The sequence below is a fragment of the Sorex fumeus genome, unplaced genomic scaffold (genome assembly GCF_029834395.1).
Source record: "Sorex fumeus unplaced genomic scaffold, SorFum_2.1 ptg000013l, whole genome shotgun sequence".
NCBI lineage: Eukaryota > Metazoa > Chordata > Mammalia > Eulipotyphla > Soricidae > Sorex > Sorex fumeus.
In genome coordinates, this window is record NW_026606070.1 from 14224848 (window position 1) to 14245568 (window position 20721).

General features: G+C 39.3%; 1 protein-coding gene across 1 annotated transcript in view; it reads left to right on the top strand.

Annotated features, from left to right (window-relative positions):
* The first annotated feature begins 6317 nt into the window (after nt 1-6317).
* RASSF6 (Ras association domain family member 6) overlaps nt 6318-20721 on the top strand; it is a 140700-nt gene continuing 126296 nt past the window's right edge. Inside the window, exon 1 of the mRNA XM_056111165.1 lies at nt 6318-6745. Coding sequence (XP_055967140.1) covers nt 6318-6745 — 428 coding nt within the window. The remainder of the gene's footprint in view (nt 6746-20721) is intronic.

The following is a 20721-nucleotide window of genomic DNA, read 5'->3' on the forward strand; positions in this document are numbered from 1 at the left end:
CCTCATTCCCATCTCCTCCTGTCTTTCCTGCTCATCTCTCTCCCACTCTCTCCTCAGCACTCTATCTCTCCAACTCCCCAGCACTCTGGGTTGACACTGCACTCTGTCTGGTAGCAAAATCAACTTAAGAAAGCCCTTCCTGAGTGCCCACCAAGTTCAAAGGGAACACCTCCTAAGAGGTATTCCAAAGCCCTCCCTGACTGCCTCAGGCAAAATACCTCTTATGGTGTTTTTCTCCCTTAAGAGGAGAAAAACTAGTATTAACATTTTAATACTAGTTTGTTTTTGTATGGACACAGTAAGAGATACATTGAGGCTTGTAGGGCAGCTCTCCTGGGAACATCTTGTCACAGACTCAGACTACAGCCCTCAAGCCAGATTAATCATTCCTAACCCTAGCAGGGTCCGAGTCTAGTTATTACTTTTTGGATCATGACAGCATTTGTCTATGACCAAGCTCTTAACTTATAGTTAAGCATTATGGCACGTGGCCAGGCCTATCTCGATGCCAGGGTAGCACATAGCTTACCACTTGATCTGGTTCCATCTAGTCCCTCCTCGGGCCCCTGCTTTGTGGGGCAGTAGGAAGTAAAGGCAGCTGAGGCTTATGTGATGCCCAGGAGGAAAATATCACTGCGAGTCACATTACAAAAGCATAGCATATACTGTTTTCTTGTGTCCATACAGAAAGGACATTTCTCTGAATAAACTATGCAAAGGACTTAGGGAGAAGAGGAAAACAATATTTAGAAGTCAACAGAATACAAAGAAAGAAGTTACAAATAAACACAGGAATGGGAATACTGTGATGGGAGCAACCCTATAAACCTAAACTACCCGAGGCTATGCAGGAAGTACAAAAACATCCTACCAGAAGAAGAAAGCAGTATAAGGACAGGACTGAGAGATTCCAAAAGGTAAAAAATAATAGAATCTACCATAAACATTTTTATTTTAGTACAATGTGGAAGGATAGGAGGACTTTTAAAGAGGAAGATGAAAGGAAATGGCACTCCAGATGGGAACCCTATTCAAGTACACCCCAGTGGTAAAATGAAACACATTTATGCCCTGGAAATGGTTTATGTGCTTTTAGGTTGGTTTGGGGAGGAACAAGGTAGTATCTAATGGAAAGATAAGCAGCATACTTAGTGGGAAAGACCATCAGAATTCAAACTTAGTCTCATAATTTTTGTATTACTTTTTATATTTTTTATTATTATTATTTTATTTATTATTAGTGAAACACCATGAGGTACAGTTGTAGACTTACAAGTTGTTGTGCTTGGATTTCAGTTATGCAATGATCGAGTACCCATCCCATCACTGGTACCCATTCTCCACCCCCACCAATCCCAGTATCCCTCCCACACCCCCATCCCCCATCCCACCCTGCCTCTGTGTCAGGGCACTCCCTTTTGTTCTTCTCTCCTTTTGGGTGCTGTGGTCTGCAGAAGAGACATTGGGTGGCAATCATGTTTGGTCCATAGATTACTTTCAGCAGCCATCTCCCATCCTGGGCAGATCTTCCCAGCAGCCTTTATTTGGTGCTCCCTTTTCTATCTGAGCTGACTTTACCCCTGGAGTGTGCGGCTGGCCTCTAAGCCATGGAGTGAACAACCTGGTATTTATCACAGCTGTTCTCGGGTGTTAGTCTTTTATTTTGTTACTTTATGTTACCCAGATGAATGCCACCTTTCTATGTCTGTCCCTCTCTTTCTGACTCATTTCGCTTAGCATAATATTTTCCATGTAGTACCACTTGTATGTAAATTTTATGACTTCATTTTTTCTAACTGCTACATAGTACTCCATTGTGTAGATGTACCAAATTTTCTTTAACCAGTCATCTGTTCTCGGGCACTCAGGTCACGCCACTGGCCAAGCAAGTGAAAACAGAGATAGACAAATGGGACTATCTTAAACTAAGAAGCTTCTGCACCTCCAAAGAAGCAGTGACCAAAATACAAAGACAGTATACACAATGGAAAAAGATATTCTCCAAATACACATCTGACAAGGGGTTGATATCAAGGATATACAAAGTACTGGTTGAACTCCACAAGAAGAAAACATCCAACCCCATCAGAGAGTGGGGCAATGAAATGAACAGAGACTTTCTCAAAGAAGAAATCCGAATGGCTAACAGGCACATGAGAAAATGCTCTACATCATTAATCATCAGGGAGATGCAGATCGAAACAACAATGAGATATCATTTCACACCACAGAGACTGGCCCACATTCAAAAGAACCAAAGCAACCTGTGTTGGCGTGGATGTGGCGAGAAAGGGACCCTCCTTCACTGCTGGTGGGAATGCCGACTGGTTCAACCCTTTTGGAAAACTGTATGGACGACTCTCAAAAAATTAGAAATTGAGCTCCCATTTGACCCAGCAATACCACTCCTGGGAATATAACCCGGAGAGGTCAAAAAGTATAGTCGAAGTGACATCTGCACTTGTTTGTTCATTGCAGCACTGTTTACAATAGCTAGAATATGTATTACTTTTTAAAAGTGTTTTTCTTTTGTACATGGTGTTAGGCAGAGTTCTGAGCCCACTTTTCTGCATGTAGAAATGGATTAAAGACCTCAACATCAGACCAGAAACCATAAGGTACTTTGAAGATAAAGTTGGCAAAACCCTCCATGACATTGAAGCTAATGGTATCTTCAAAGATGCCATGCCACTGTCTGAGCAAGTGAAAACAGAGATAGATAAATGGGACTATCTTAAACTAAGAAGCTTCTGCACCTCCAAAGAAACAGTGACCAAAATACAAAGACAGTCTACAGAATGGGAAAGGATATTCGCCGAATACACATCTGACAAGGGGTTGATATCCAGGATATACAAAATACTGGTTAAACTCCACAGGAAGAAAACATCCAACCCCATCCAAAAATGGGGCAATGAAATGAACAGAAACTTTCTCAAAGAAGAAATTCGAATGGCAAAAAAGCACATGAGAAAATGCTCTACATCATTAATCATCAGGGAGATGCAGATCAAAACCACAATGGGATACCATCTCACACCTCAGAGACTGGCCCACATTCAAAAGAACCAAAGCAACCGATGCTGGCGCGGATGTGGCGAGAAAGGGACACTCCTTCACTGTTGGTGGGAATGTCGACTGGTTCAGCCCTTCTGGAAAACAGTATGGATGATTCTCAAAAAATTAGAAATTGAGCTCCCATTTGACCCAGCAATACCACTCCTGGGAATATATCCCAGAGAGGCAAAAATGTATAGTCGAAGTGACATCTGCACTTGTTTGTTCATTGCAGCACTCTTTACAATAGCCAGAAACTGGAAGAAACCTGAATGCCCAAGAACAGATGACTGGTTAAAGAAACTTTGGTACATCTACACAATGGAGTACTATGTAGCTCTTAGAAAAGATGAAGTCATGAAATTTACATACAAGTGGTACAACATGGAAAGTATCATGCTAAGCGAAATGAGTCAGAAAGAGAGGGATACACATAGAAAGATTGCATTCATCTGGGGGACATAAAGTAACAAAATATGAGATTAATACCCAAGAATAGCTGAGATCAGAACCAGGAGGAGTACTCCATAGCTTAGTGGCCAGTCGGGCATTCTAGAGGAAAGGGAAGCTCAGATAGAGAAGGGAAAACCAAATAAAGGGTGTTTGGAGGATCCTCCCAGGAGGGGAGATGCATGTCGAAAGTGGACTATGGACTGAACATGTTTGCCACTCAATGCCTCTTTTGCAGACCACAACACCCAAAAGGAGAGAGAGAACACAGGGGATTGCCCTGCCACAGAGGCAGGGGAGGATGGGGGGATGGGGGTGGGGGGGATATTATCCATGGTGGTGGAAAATGGGCACTGGTGGAGGGATGGGTATCTGATCATTGTATAATCAAACCCAAGCACAAAAAATTGTAAATCTACAACCATACCTCATGGTGTTTCACTAATAAAAAAATAAAATAAAATAAAATGAAAGTGTTTTTCTTTTTAAATGTATTCCCCCATCCCATTGTTTTATTTCTGCTGCTGTGTAATGCCTAGAGATCACACACTCTGCTTATGGTGCTCGCAGGAAGTGAGGGAAAGAGGAGGGGAGATGCTTTGGACTCAGGACTGTAGTACTTGAACATTTCGTTATGGTGCTCACACACTTAACTGCTGTGCCAGAGATCACACACTTTGTTGTAGTGGCAGGGATTCCAACTGGCAGTGTGACTGAGATCACTTTGGGTACATGTAGGGCAGTGCTCAGGGTCAAAGTTGTCATCTCACCTTCTCAATGCAGTTCTTTGCCACTGAACAATCCTTTGGTCTCAACGGTGTGTGACTTTTAATCTTTCTGTGGGCTGCTTTTTCATGAAATGAGCTTAATAGCTCCTAATTATCTCATAAAGTTGAGAGCTAAAAACTTCCTTTTCTTTTTTTGTTGTTTTTTGGGATGTCACACACAGTTCTGCTCAGGGCTTACTCCTCCTGACTTTGTGCTCAGAATCTTTTCTGGAAGAACTCGGGGAATCATATGCAGAGCCAGGGATGGAACCCAGATTAGCTGCATCAAAGCAAGTGTCTTAGCCACTGTACAATCTCCAGATCTCCTGTATCACTTCTTTTTTTTTTTTCTTTTTGGTTTTTGGGCTACACCCTGCTGTGCTCATGGTTTACTTCTGACTCTATGCTCAGGATCAGCCCTAGCAGAGCTCAAGGAACCATATAAGGCAAGTAACTTAACCACTGTAGTATCTCTTTGGCCCCTTTTTCACTTTGAAAATGGGTGAATTTTATCAACTGTAAGAGCTATGATTTATGGTTCTCATTTTAATCAGATGGTAGGCTTCCAAATTACAAAAATATTTGATCAACAATTATCACTGTATCACTGTCATCCCATTGATCATCGATTTCCTCGAGTGGGTGCCAGTAACGGCTCCATTCGTCACAGCCCTGAGATTTTAGCAGCTTCTCCTTACTCGTCCTTCCCAACACTGCCATATTGGAGGCCCTTTCAGGGTTAGGGGAATGAAGTCTGTTATTGTTACTGTTTTTGGCATATTGAGTATACCACGGGTAGCTTACCAGGCTCTGCCGTGCGGATGGGATACTTTGGGTAGCTTGCCGGGTTCTCTGAGAGGGACAGAGAATACATTGCTCTCTTCTGCGAGTTTTGTTTTATAGTCTCTGGATCTTGACCATTGATGAGGTTACACAGTGCTGGGGGGCACTTTGTGGGTATGACTGCCAAGCTACTGGGAAATGGGGGACCTGGGTGGAGGAGGCCCAGTCCCTATCCAAGCAGACTTGGAGATCTCAGCCACGGGTCCTGCATACCTGGGTTCCTCTGTCGGTTCCTTCGTGCATGAGGCTCATCCGAGCTTGTGGAGAGTGGCCTTGAGTATGGCTCTGGCTGGGTTCTGGAGGTTTCCTGCTGCTGGGGTTCTGCTTGGGGCAGGGAGGGAAAATCAACACACCCCCTCCAAGGTGCCCGAGTGAAGACAGCCAGGCACAGGGGTAGGAGAACCTGCATTTCCAGCCAAGAAAATCTCTGAGGATAATGCTTCATTTATAAGAGTCCTGGCATATTGTTCATATATAGCAATTGTAGAGTAGCACTGTCTGTAGCTCTGTCCTCCCGTTGTTCATCGATTTGCTCAAGCGGGCCCAGTAACGTCTACATTGTGAGACTTCTTGTTACTGACAGTATCTTGCCCTCACGGCAAAGCCTGGCAAGCTCCCACTGACGTATTCAATATAGTAAAATAATAAAATTAAATAACAGTTCCAGTAATAGTTTGCTAAAACTAAATTTCCAGATCAAAATTTGCTAACATTAAAATTCAAGTCATCTTTTCAGATTGAAAATTTTGAGTTTAGAAAGTCTTAAAATTTATAGAATTCCCTAAAACTTGAGGAAATAACTAGTTTAAGAACATTTAAGGTATAAATTAAACTCTTGGACAGAAACTTAATGAAGAACAATGAACCAAGAACAATGAAGTTTTAGAGTATAAAGTTTTGTGGTTTGGGGATAAGACTTTCTTTGCTGAATGATGGATGTAATGATCCAAACTAACATTCTAAACACTACTTCAGCTGACTTGACCTCAAAGGACAACCATGTCTGTATGTGCATGTATAAATTAATCATCAGAACACCCTTTTCTCATATTCATCAGTGGTTCATATTCCATCACTTTCTCTCCCTTTGTTCCTCCTCTCAGGTTTTCAACTGTATCCCAACATCATCCTTAGAAATCAAGCCAATGACATTTCACTTAGAGGTTCACTCTCTCACCTCCTTTTCTGTATTAATGGAGCATGAGTGTGGATGAAAAGAGCACTCTGTCTGGGAGCATCTTTAGCCTGTTGCTGTGTAGTGTGCCCCTGAGGACCTTGCAGACACACCTCTGTGGGGACATTTGTATCTGCTCTCATGCTGTTCCCAATTTAGGCTCCAAACAGATATGCTGTGTGATGTGGAAAGACCCAGGGCATGGTGATCAGAGTCCATATTGGTCAAGTCCTCATGTATGCGTGCACCAAATTGCAGAACAAGGAACATGTGATTCTGTGACTAGGTCAGGGAAGTTCAAGTTGTCAGACCTTCAGAAAATCCAAATTTCTAAAATGTGTGGCTTTACCAAGTTTGGTTCAGAAGAGTTTGAAGACACAGTGGCTAAAAAGAAGCTCATTCCAGATTCCAGTGTAGCCAAATATATCCCAAATTTTACTCCTCTGGACAGATGGTGGACCCAGAATTTCTGAGAGTCTTGAAAGTTCCTCTCCTGAGACCCTGCTTCCAACTCTTCCCCTAGCCCAATCCAAGCTAGCCATTTCAATACATTCTGCTTCTTACTAAAAAAATGTGGGGAATCACACAGCCTGCTTTCAGTTCTGTGATAGAGGTTTGGTTCTGGCAGTACTGGGGAACCACAAGGTGCCAGAGATTGAAGCCAATCTCCCAGGTAAAATGCATAACCTCATCCCACTAAGTTAGCCGTTCAATCCTGGTTTATTTTTAATAGGAAAAAAAGTTATCTACACTTTGTTAATGAGATAACAGTGTGTTCTAGTGACTTAGTACTTTCACTTTCATCTCCAAATTCAAATGTCTCCAGTGAACATAACGTAAAATTGCAAAGGAAAACTGATTCATTTGCTAAAAGTATTTTACCTTTAAAAAAAGACGTTTTCAATATCTTGAGAAATTAGAGAATCAAACAACTAAATTCCCTGCTTTTGAGCAACCTTTGATTTGTGTATCATAAATTTTAGGGAATACATATGTTTGGGGAAAACATAAACCTGTTTTCAAGCTTAGCTCTGTAATTTATTAGCAAATAACCATGGAAGTGTTTTGAACCTCGAGTATCAGTTATTTTCTCTGAATACTGAGAATAACAAAAGCTCCAAAGGATCATAAGGAATATTAAATGAGGATACTGTCAAGAACACTGTCCTCCCTTTGTTCATTGGGCCCAGTAACATCTCCATTTTGAGACTTGTTACTGTGTTTGGCATATTAAATACATCACAGTGAGCTTGCCAGGCTTTTTTGTGAGGGTGAGATACTCTCAGTAGCTTGCCGAGCTCTCCAAGAGGGGCAGAGGAATACAACCAGGCTCAACCAGGCTGGCTGCATGCAAGGCAAACGCCCTACCCCTGTGCTATCACTCCAGCCCTTGGCTATCCTCCAACCCTATTAAATGAGGAAAAATATGGAAAATGCCAAGAGATACATAAGAGGTACTCAATAAAAGGAAGCTTTCTTTTCCTCTAATCTTTTATTAAGTCACTTATAACTCAACCTGGAGTGGGAGATGTATTTCCTCTTGATAACTTCCCAGTGAAAAAGTGACCTAGAGCAGGGATGCATGCTGTACTTGAGCAAGGACCCCATTTGACCTCTAGCCTTGTATGGACCCAGATACATTGCCAAAGTAGCACAGGTGTCTCCTAGAATCACTGGGCCTGAATATTAAACTGCCAATCTGATTAAATGAGCATTTCCAGGAGTTCTCATCATAAAAATAAGATATACGATACAATGATTCTCTTTTATTTTCCTTTCTCATTTGTAAAGTTTCCATTTTTATGACAAATAATTTCATTTACACTTGTATGTTTTAAAACATGCTATTTACTTGTATGGGGAATTAAGTACCATTTCCAATTCTGTCTCCCAAATCAATAGAGATTTTGAGATGTACTTTGAAGGATGGGATTGTTGAAGAAATAGAAATGATAACATGGATTTATTATGGATTTGGCAAGGCTAATATTTTTCTGTCTTCACTATGTAACAGAAGCAAATTCAAATATTTGCTTAGAGCCATTTTCAGGGAGAGAGGAGGTAGTGGTAAATTTATAAAATGAAAGTTTTATGGCCATGATGTAGTTAGTAGAATGTCTGAATTTATTTTTTCCTAATTTTTACCCCTTTTTGTTGTTGTTACTAGTGTTGCATACCTACTCATTCCTTAGAATTATAATAACCATTTGTAGATCATTTATGTCAATGATAGCAAATAATATGTAAGACCAGAGAGATAACTCAATGAGCTGAAGTGCATTCTTTAATGCTGGAGCACTAAAATCAGTCCCACATGGTCTCCTGAACATCCCCAGGACCAATCCCTGAGCACAAAAACAGAAACAGCTCTTGAAAACTTGTTGGGAATGGCCCAATATACAAACAATTTAAAAAAGTAAAGAAAAGAAAAAATACTTGAATCACAAGAATTATATGTCATTTGACATATGTACATCCTTCGTGTAAAGTAAAAAACCAGAGGAAATGAAATCACTTGGCAGAATAGGAAGTTGCTCTATCAGAAATGACTGGACTTCTCTATGTGTGACTGTGTCCTGACTTGTCAGAAAATCTCACACAAGCAATTGAGTGAAGTTGCAAGGGTGAACGATAGGGGAGGTTTTTCTAAAATACTGATTCAATATGGTATGATTTTATGAGAATTTTCTTGTTTGTTTAAAAGTTTGTTATTTTGATCTTTCGTTTTCATAGATAATGCTAAGCTCCCATGCCTCCCTCCTTCTTAGGGTTGCTGGCTTTGTCTGAATCTTTCTTTTATGGTTCTCATTGTATTATAAAAACCTTTAATTTTGTATAACTCCTTGCTGTGTCTTACTGCTTGCTATATGGTATACTAGTAGAGTTCTGAATTGCTTAATAAATCCAATTACATTTTTAATTTTTTCCATAAGAACTTTTAGAAACAGATTAGGTGCCAATGATGAAATCTGAAAAGAACTTTCAGTGCATTCAAGAAAACAAAAACTTGGCATTTCTATCGAATTATTTTTCTTGCTCTTTCTGAATGCCTCTTAGCCTCAAGCTCTTGATCTAATTATAATGTCCAGGGCAAGGGCATAGTGGGTCAGTTTGGAACTGGCTGTCTGGAAGCAAAATCCCACTACTAACTATTTGAATGCAAAATTCCCTAATTCCCTGCCCCGTGTAAAGTAGTACTATGTCTGCTGCCTGTTGCATCAGGAAACCAAACATCCTCACCATGTCATTTGAAAAAAAAAAGACTTTTCTTGCCGTTGGAATGCTAAGAGGGTTGGAGAAATGTTCAAATCTACTTCCCTGATCCTTATTTTTTTTTTAGAGAGAATACATAGGCGTATAAGAAGCAGCTAGAAACTTCTATCTTGCCTATTTTATTTTGTTTTTTTAATCAAAAGCTGGTTTTGGTACAAAAAGATGGCCTCAACATCATTAGGAACCTGGATTCTGAAATGGTGTGTTTTCTATGTTTTTCTTACCTGTAACAGATCTTACATTCTGTTTGATGCCCTGAAAACAAAAGGTGAGCAGGAATGAACAGGATGCATATGAGTTTCTGCTGTTTATCCTTGCAAATTAGTGTTTAACATGTTCACTACGTCTGCAGGGGACTTCCTGCAATAGAGTACAGTTTATCTGACTCAACTCATTCATATAAAACATGTTGCCTTGCCACTGGGAGGACTATATTGGGGCCACACAATGAACGCGCATATGCATTACATGTACAGAAAATAGTGGGGAAGCCTTGTTGAGGGGTTGTTTTTCAGTATGATGATGAGAGTACAGGTGATTATTTCCCAAAAGGAGTCAGGTGTGCAGTTTTGATTGACCACCGATGTCCAATCAGAGCTAAAGTGTTTGTAAGATTTTATTTTGGGTTCATCCAACCAGTCAAAACGCCATAATAATGTTACTACTCTCAAGAATGTGATATAGCTTTGTAGAGACGTACAAGCCTCAGACCAGTGTATTTTGCTTTTTTACCACCAGAGGGTCTCATATTTTGGTTTCATTTTGTTTGGTTTGGGGGGTGTGCATGGCAGTGTTCGTGTACTCTGTTCTCAGTCTAGGGGCACTGGACAATGCAGGTAATCTAAGCTGGCCCCCTGGCATGTAAAAGCATACACTTGGCTGTTGAGTATCTTGCGTTTTCCTTTCCTTTTCCTTTTTTTTTTAAGTTTTTTTTTCTTTACATTTTTAAAAACTTTATTTAGTCACCAGGAATTACAAAGTTATTCATGACTGGGTTTCAGGAGTATGTGTTTCCAAACCCTCCACCAGTTACCCTCAACCCTTTGGTTTCCTACTCACCACTCTGCCTCTACTAGAGGTGTTTTCTTTTATGTAAGTATCTGCCTGGTGGTTTACAGCAGTGTTAGCTATCTTTGTGCCTTCTTTCATATTTGAAGAAATGTGGGCACAAAGTTTTAATTTTTCTTTTCTTTTCTTTCTATTTTTTTCGATTATTCGATAACAAGTGCAAGGAGCCATTTAATATACTAGAAATATTTATCACCCTAGCTAAAGCAGACAAAATAGTTAAAAAGTATCTAAAAGCATTTCTTTTGGCCAAGTAGCCCTTTTAATCTTTAGTTTAGAATTTTTTAAGATGCTCTCCCCTTCACTAGATGTCTCACCAGGGTAGGGAAGCGTTCTTCCCGAGATGTGTAGGTGTGTCTGCCCTTTGACATAACTTAAGCTCTAGTCATGTTTGACAGGTAAAGAGAAGGTCTTAGTTTTAGAAAATATTTTTATTGGACCAGAGTTGTGACTTTAGAAGCAGCACAAAGTTCATTCATATTTATTATCCCAGAATTCTCTTAATTATCTCAACTCCTTGCATATAATGCAGTAATTCAGTATTTTAGGAAAACTTTGCATACTTTCTCTGCACCTATACAGATTTGTGATACAGATTTATACCTCACCTTTTTTGTTTTAAACAATGTACCTAATATTTGGAGGTTTTTTGTTTACTCATTTGTAGGGGTTTTTTGTTTGTTTGTTTTTTGGTAGTTTAGGTAACATAGTTACAGTAGTGATAACATTTATAGTTTTGAGGTGCAGGTACTACACCTCAACTCTGCCAAAGTGCTCAAGGCCCTCTATACTGCCTTTATATAACTTTATATAGCTTTTAGTCCACCACTTCTCACCCTCCCTCCACTGCTTAGTAATTGAGTTTTTCTAATATCTGAACTTGTTCAAGCTGAAGAAGAAATTTTCTTGCCAAATGAAAATTTAGAGGTTAAACAAGGGGGGGAATGGTGCAAAAATAAAAGTTTTAAAAGTTGAATTAATACAATTTCCTAAATGTCTCCTCTTTACAAATATTACTACTTTCCTACTAAATGTCCTAAGTCATATTAGCAGATAAGCTTAATGTTTCCAACTTTCAGACACAAAACTTGGACATAGAAGCAGCTGTGTCTTTATAAACTTGTGGGCCTTATACCCAACTCATGACTGAAATTTAAAGGAAAGCTAAGCTCTCTGCATCTATTTGTATGGTGTATGTGTCTTCACATGTATTTTATATAATTATAACGTTATAGTCCGGAGTTGCGACCTCCACCAACGATCGAGAATCAGGGACACTGTCTTGTTTGCCAAGGCGTTGAAAATCAGATGGGCCGGACATGTAATGCGATTTGGAGATGACTGCTGGACTAGAGCCGTGACTGACTGGATCCCACGGGACGTCAAAAGGATGAGTGGCTGCCCACCTACAAGATGGTCAGACTTCTTCGTCAAAACCCTGAACAAATGGTTTGAGGCTCTTCGTGTTCGTGGAGTGAGTAGATGCCATTGGGCTACAGTAGCACGCGACAGGAACGAATGGGAACGTTACTGGCGCCCGTGCGAGCAAATTGATGGTCAATGGGATGACAAGTGATACAAGTGATAATTCTATGACAATTCTTGCCTCTGGATGATATTGACAAAGCTTATGATTAGTTCAAGATATAGGCACAATAGTAAAATTCTCTAGAGCATTACGATTTTTACAAAACTCTTCTTAATTTATGAGTTATTCATGAATCATATTCATTTGTTCTCAGCAGAAGTTAGGATTAATTATTGGCATGTGAAAGCTTACCAATGAGTATTTTCAGCAGAATTTAGGATAGTTACTGGTAAGTGAAAGCTATTATAAGTTGTTTAATAAAGTAGGTGTGCTTTACAGAGCTGTCAGAGGTGCAAGTTTACTTCGAGTGCATTAATCAAATGCATATATGTTATTTATCTTGCAATATGTATTACCAGAAGCTGGGGAGAGGACTAAGAACTAGAGTACTGCTTTCATGCTGAAGTCTTGGGTTTGATTCCCTGACTCTTACGATTTCCCAGGCTCCACAACACAAGCGGCTCCCTGGAGCAGGAGTGATAGTTACAGCGGGGAGGGTGTTTGTTTTGCAGGTGGTCCGCCCAGTTTTGATCCCTGGCACCCCATATGGTCCCCCAAACAATGCCAGGAGTAATTCCTGAGTGCAGAGTCAGCAGTAATCCCTGAGCATCGCTTGTTGTGACCCTAGAACAAAACAAAACAAAAAACCCAAGCAGCTCCCAAGTATTACTGGAAAGGGTTACCACCAAATACTGTCACCTAGAAAAAGAGCTAGAAAAATATGTATATGTTTTAAATACATATAGTTTGCATCAAGTTTGGGGGCCAGAAAGATGACACAGTGGGTAGGGAGTTTGCTTTGCACATGACTTCTCTGACTTCCATCCTGGTACCCCGCCTCCAACAAGAGTGATTCCTGAGCACAGAGCCAGGATTAACACCTGAGCACTGCAGGGTGTGACCCAAAAATCAGCAACAAAAAGAAAGGTTTTAAGTCATCTCTTTATAAGTAGTTAAGGATGACTTCGCTGGAAATAAACTCTTCTTCTAGCCTCACCATTCTTCTGTCGATAAAGCCCTTCCATCTGATGTTATGAGAAAACATGGGAGTCAAAGGCATATGCATTGCATGTGTGTCATCATTTTCCAGTCTTGTAGGAACCAAGATTGACCTCATCCTTGAGCCCTGGCATTGAACCACCCGGCCTGGCTGTCAGAGTATAGCCGAGAGTGGTCCATGAACTCCCTGAGAAGTGCGTAGGAGGTTTTCCCAAAAGGAAAACTAAAATAAAAATAAAAGCCAAAGCCTGCCATTTTGTACAACTCCTTTCAGTTCCTTCCACTTTCAAGATAGGACAATGTTTGAGTCTATTAATAAAGTTTAACAGATCTCTAAATTTATTCAGTGAATTTTAAAAAGTACCCGTATTCCTTCCCTTCCTTGTCTCTGTAGTGGTGATGACTGAGGGTCGTGTTGCTCACACACTCAGCTGTGATCCTTGTCAGGGGCCACATGCTATCAGCTGCTATGCTCGCTGGCACCCTCACTGGACTCCTGCTTAGCTGTGCTCATGCAAAATCTGGTGGTAATGCTTGCTAAGGGGCTCACACTGTCTGCAGCACACTCAGGCGTGCCTGCCACAATCCTGACAATACTGTCTCTTTTCAGTCTTTTTGATGGGTTCTATTCTGACTAGTGTGAGTTGATATCTCAATGTTGTTCTGATTTGAACTTTCCTAATCACGAGTGACAATGAGCACTTTTCCATATGCCTGTTGGCTGTCCACATATCGTCTTTGGGAATGTGTCTCTTCATCTCCTCACCCCATTTGTGAATGGGGTCATTGGATCTTTTGTTGTCGAGTTTTTATGAGTGTTTGAATATCAGACCTTTATCTGATGCAAACGCCCTATCATTCCAGCCCTATCTGATGTATTGTTTGAAAACATTTTCTCCCATTCAGTAGAATGTCTTTATTAGAACTGTGCGGAGATTTTTAATTTGATGCGGTTTCAATTGCTTAATTTTGGTTCTGTTTTCTTTGCCATGTGGTCATGTTTTTGAAGACTCATCTGAGGTCAATTTCCTGGAGAGTTCCGGTAATGTTTTCTTTAATATATTTTATTACTTCTGGTCTAATAACAGGATCTTTAATTCATTTTTAGTTTCTTTTTATGACTCGTGTGAGGTAAGTTTCTAATTTTATTTTATCATATGTAGCTATCCAGTTCTCCCAACATCATTTGGGAGAGAGACTGTCTTTGCTCCACTTCATTTACTTAACTTCTTTGTCATAGGTTAGCTGTCCATAAATCTGGGAGTTCAAATCAGGACTCTTGATCTGTTTCATTTGTCTGTAGGTCTATCTTTAGTTTAGTAGCATGCAGTTTTGATTATTACAGCTTTGAAGTATAAAGTTGGGAAATGCAGTGCCTCCCATCTTCTTCTTCTCCCACCTTCTTTTTGTCTCTTCTTAGGAGATTGATTGCTTTGACTATGTGGGTCATTTATAATTCCTTAACCATTTTAATTGAGTTTGTCCCATGTCTTTGAAAAACCATAACTGGAGTTTTAATGGGTATTGAATTGAATTTATTTTTATTTATGATAAATTAGTAAAGTAAAGTAAAGTAAAGGCCCTCCCGTTGATCATCGATTTGCTCGAGCGGGCCCAGTAACGTCTCCATTGGAGACTTTGTTGTTACTGTGTCTGGCATATCGAATACTCTCCATAGCTTGCCGGGCTCTCCGAGAGGGGCGGAGGAATCGAACTCGGGTCGGCCATGTTGGCTGCTTGCAAGGCGAACGCCCTACCGCTGTGCTATCGCTCCAGCCCGAGTATGATAAATTATATTTTATCATATATAATATATAATATATAATATATAATTATATATTATATAATATATTGTATTATATATTATTGTATAATATATAATATATTATATTATTATATGTTGTATATTATATATTATTATATATTATATATTATATATTTTATTATATAATTTGTTTATTATATATTTTATTTATATATAATTATTTAAATAAATTTATTTATTTAATTGAATTTACTTTAGGTAGGGCAGTCATTTTCACAATGTCAAGTCTTCTAATCCATGAACAGATAATGTACTTTCATTTCCTGGTGTCTTTTATTTTCTTAACACTTAAAAAATTTTAACAACTTTTAATGTTTTTGCGGGCCCGCTCGAGCAAATCGACGATCAACGGGAGGGCCTTTACCTTTACCTTTACCTTAATGTTTTTAGAAATGTGCCCTCTGCTTACTCCTACGTCCACTGAAGACCGATGTGCAAAGTTTTGCATCAAGTTTTAGGGAGAAACTGCCTTTCACTAGAAGTAAATTTAATGAAGAAGTTAAATAAATCTACAGCACTTGAAAATAATGAATGAATCCACATTTTAGCATGCTTAAGGCAATCAAAACTGAAAGAGAAATATTTTCTGAAAGTTTCATGCTGGATGTGTCTGTAGTAGAGATTTCAGAAAAAGAATTCTTGACATTTTCAAAAAGAATATAGAGATGATGGGAGAAGCATGAAAATGAAAAGAAGATTTACACCAAATGAATTCATGATACAAATTACCTTGCTCTCTTATCAAGTGTAGGAGTAAAATCCAAACCCATCTATAAAAGATGAGAACTAACCTTACCTGTGATAGTTCCAACATAGCTAATCTGATTTTTTAAAAATGCCAGTTACAAAAACTGGCTAAGGAGAATGACATTTTAGTCATTTCTTAATTCCCTTCAGTTTACCAAAATAGGCATATCATTCAAGGGAAATAAAAACTATATTAGGCTTTCACATAAAAAGAAAACACAATTATAAAATAATTTTGATTTTATGTGGGTTAATAAATAGCCCAGTTTCTCTGAATTCTCCACAATGTAAAATAACATAGAAACTTTTACTTATTTCTTTTAAATCTGGTGCCCTATAATTTGATTTCCAGATTTGCATCCCTTTTGTTTCTAGGTAGGTTTTTTTTCTTTTCCTCAGCCAGTATTTTAACTAGCACAGGAGGAGAACAAAATTCTCTTTCTGATTGTATTATGTTACTCATCAAAATTAAATCCCTCCCGTGGTCCCTCCACCAGGAAGGAGGAAATTACTACCCACAGAATCTAATACAATTTTGAAACAAAGGAAAATCTGTACATTCCAAACATGCTGGGTGAACTTTTCATGCACTTCCTTTTCCCCAACAGTGGGGTGTAAACTTGGAAAACACCATTGGCACCAACTCCTACAGATTTAGAAGTAAAAGGATTCAAGTAGGGGAGGGAAGAATAAGATAAGAAGTAACACACTCAGCCAAAAGTACAGAACCATGAGAACACTTACCAAAGATCCCCAAAGGAAAACTAAATCAGGTGTTAGAAAACCACAGTTAGTGAAAACTACTGAAATGTACATGTCCTCTCTTTTATAAAAAGTAAATTTAATTTAAAGAACCGAGATTGACAAAGCCATTGGGAGTTGAGTTTTAGGCATACAGTATTCCAACGCCAATCCCGCTACCAGTGTCAATTTTTCCTCCACCAGTTTTCCTAGGTTCCCTCATACTCCTCCCACCCTGTCCCCACACGTCACCTTGACAGGCACATTTCAAAGTTTTGTGGTTGTAGTTTAGATCTCCTGTTCTCATTGTTGTTGAATCTGAATGCTGGACTTTTCTTTCTTTTTTTTTTCTTTTTGGGTCACACTCGGTAATGCACAGGGATCACTCCTGGCTCAGGCACTCTGGAATTACTCCTGGTGCTTCTTGGGGGACCATATGGGATGCTGGGAATCGAACCTGGGTCGGCCATGTGCAAGGCAAACACCCTACCCACTGTGCTATTGCACAAGCCCAGTGCTGGTCTTTTCTGAGCTTGACTCACACTGCTGCAATGAGTATAAGAAAGCTCAACAAAATGCTAACAAGATCTCATTACTCAGTATAGTGCATATGTTATCATCTGTAATGTTCACAGTCACCTTGAATTTCAATACTATTTCATGACTTCTATCAGTTGAAGAAATAGAATCCAAAAAGTTGGTAAGTTAGACAGGATCATGATATTAGCAGGTGATTAGACTCGGAACCAAAACACAGCTCAGAGGCTTTGCTGCCTCTGAAGTTTGTCTCTAATATATTTTTGTTTGCTTATTCTTGGGCCTCACCCAGTTATACTCAGGGCTAACTCCTGCCTCTGCACTCAGGAATAACTCCTGGCAATGCTCAAGAGTCCCTATGGGATGCCAGGGATATAACCCCAGCAAGGCAAACACCTTACCTACACTATTATTACTCTGGTATCTTTAAATCTCTGAACACATTTCCCTTCCCTTTCTTCTATTCTAGATCATTTAGAAGAGGATTTGATTCAGTTGGCAGTTAGAAGAGAATTTGATTTAGTTAGATAATACAGCAGAACGATTAGTTTTTCCTCTTATTAAGGCTCAGGTGTTTCATTTGTAAAATGGGGGAATTTGCTAGACTATCTAAGGTGTTAATCTAATAATCATGCTGTCTGTGTGGTAGATGGAGAACTTTCTCTGAAAGGTATAATTTACAACTAAATATGGCAAGATGGAATTTATCCACAGTAATGGGTGATATTCACATAATTTCCAAGAAGGAAAATATGAATAATGAAGATGAAGATCAGAAATTTAAGAATAATGGTAACAGTATATGATAAAAACACATGTAATGATAAGGAATGGCATTACATAATGCAATATGTAAAACTCATGATGCAAGACTGAAAGTGATGATACTTTTTTAGTCTAATAGTATAAATATGCTAGTTCAAACAATATATGAAGTTTTACGAATATGAAAGTCTCTACTTTTGAAAATTGCTTGTAGTTCTGGCATATAAATTATTAAGCACTTCTTGAGTGCAATAACTTGCACTGAAAAATGTTCTTTGTGTTATAAGTTTTTAAAAATATTTAACATTTTCTTCTCAATTCAGTTTATTTTTTATTTTTGTTCATTTAAATTTAATTTTTTAATTTATTTTTTAATTGAACCACAGTGATACACATATTTACAAAGTTGTTCATGATTAGATTTCAGTCATATAATGTTCCAACATCTGAGCCTTCACCAGTGTACTTTTCTCACCACCAATGGTTCCAGTTTCCCTTCCACCACCCCACCCCACGTCCCATCGCCTGCCACTATGGCAGGCACTTTTCCTCTCTCTCTCTGTCTCTGTCTATGTTTCTGTCTCTGTCTGTCTGTCTCTCTCTATCTCGCTCTCTATTTCTCTCTCTATTTTTCTCTCTCTTCTTTTGGGTCTTATGATTTGTAATTATGCTATTTTTTTAACCTCAATAAAGTTATCATTTATAAGATTTTCATCAACCGAGAGAAGAATCTTAGGTTTAATGGTTTTTCATTTTTGTTTGATTTTGTTGGGGGGCCACACTTGCAGTGTTCAAAGGCTACTTCTTTCCCTGTACTCAGGGATCACTCTCAGTGGTGCATGGATTATAGAAATAGAGAGCCCAGAAATGGAAGTCATGAGGAGAGGATGAATGTACATCAGATGCCCCCTCCCCCAAGAGTGAGAGGAAATATTTCCTGTGTCTTCTCTCTCCTGACACAGTTTCCTCTTACTTGGTTTCCTCATGACACTTAGATGAGTTGCAGTGGTTAATTTTGAAACAAGTAATGTGGTTACAGTTGAAGCTTAATTAAGGAAGAAAGAGAAAGTAAGGAAGGAAGAAAGTCTCTTTGATTTTCTCTAAAAATATCAAAATGTATGGAAAGAGGCATTACATTCCTAATAATTCACTCAAAAGAATGAGTAGAAAAGGACTTCTGATCTGACGAGTCAGATCAGCTGGGCAGATATGTAGGATATATTTAATGAGCGCATTTTAAGGAAGTGGCGAGCCAACACAGTATCTAAAACCAATCACTGCTATGATTTGATGCTTTGACTGTTGGGGAGGGCTAGAAGAATTTGTAGTGGACAGAAAAGTAGATCAGAATGGACAGTTAGTAGAGGTCATTATAGAAATTCAGGGCAAAAATCATTATTCATACCATACCAGTCTGGTTAATAGCAGGGTTAACCATTTAACACCACTGTTAATTTGCGGACAAATATTTTTAGATAATTCAAAGTCTTGAGGGTTTAGAAATAACATAGTGAAAAAGATCAATGACGATGACTTTAAGGAAAAGCAATTAGAAGGATGGCATCTCCATCTACTTAGGCCCTTGAGAAGATATATAAAAATAGCATTGCAGAATTATTTAGATGTGGAGCAATTCTTGCAGAATAGAGCTGTCTCGTCTGAATTCTGAGTGAACTCTTCAATTAAGCCCTGCAGTTGCGTGAAATGGTGATCAAATCTGTGGTACAGAAACAAGAGGGGAGAGGGGATGGTAGGAAGCAGTTTATTGTGTTCCAGGCACTGTATTCTCATAGTTACCTTTTAGTTATGTGTGTTTGGTGAGAACACCTCAAATGTGAACCCCTTAGTAAATTCTCAATATTCTAAAGCTTTATTAACTATAGTTAGCATGTACAAATGATTTCTAGTCTTATTGATACTGTGTCTGTCCTTTATATCTTTATCCAATAAGACCCCATTTTTCTCAACTTTCTATTCCCATAAACCACTATTCCACTCTGTGTCTGTGTATTTGATTTTCTTAAGTATCACATTCCAGTGAGATTATACATTTTGTTTTGATTTTTCATCCCTCTCGGAGAGCCCGGCAAGCTACCGAGAGTATTCGATATGCCAGACACACTAACAACAAAGTCTCCAATGGAGACGTTACTGGACCCGCTCAAGCAAATCGATGATCAACGGGAGGGCCTTTACTTTTTACTTTTTTTTTTATCATATTTATTTCACTTAGGTGAATGAGACCAGTTGTAGGTTTCTCGGGAGTTCAAGATGCCGCTCTGTTTAACGTTCATTGATTTAAAGAAGGCCTTTGATTCTGTTGAGACGGAAGCGGTCATTGAAGCCCTAGCCAATCAGGGCATTCAAGCCCAATACATCAGGATCCTCCGTGAGCTCTATTGTGGATTCACTACCAGGATCTCACCATTCTACAAAGAAGTGATCGTTGATGTCAAGAGAGGGGTGCGGCAGGGTGATACCATTTCACCGAAACTCTTCAGTGCCACCCTCGAGAACATCATGCGACGACTGGAATGGGAAGGAATGGGAGTGAAGATAGATGGTCGGCAACTACACCACCTCCGCTTTGCTGATGACATTGTTTTAATAACACCAAACATCAGCCAAGCGGTACAAATGCTGGCCGACTTTGACCTGAGTGTGGAAAGGTAGGACTACAGCTGAATCTCACGAAGACAATGTTTATGAGAAACAGCCTTGTTCCTGACGCCCCATTCGCTCTCAATGGAACGACCATCTCCGAATGCAACAGCTATGTGTACCTAGGTCGAGAGGTCAACATGACAAATGATCTGGCACCCGAGCTGCGCAGGAGGAAGAGAGCGGCTTGGAACGCCTTCAAGAACGTCGAAGAAATAGCTAAGAG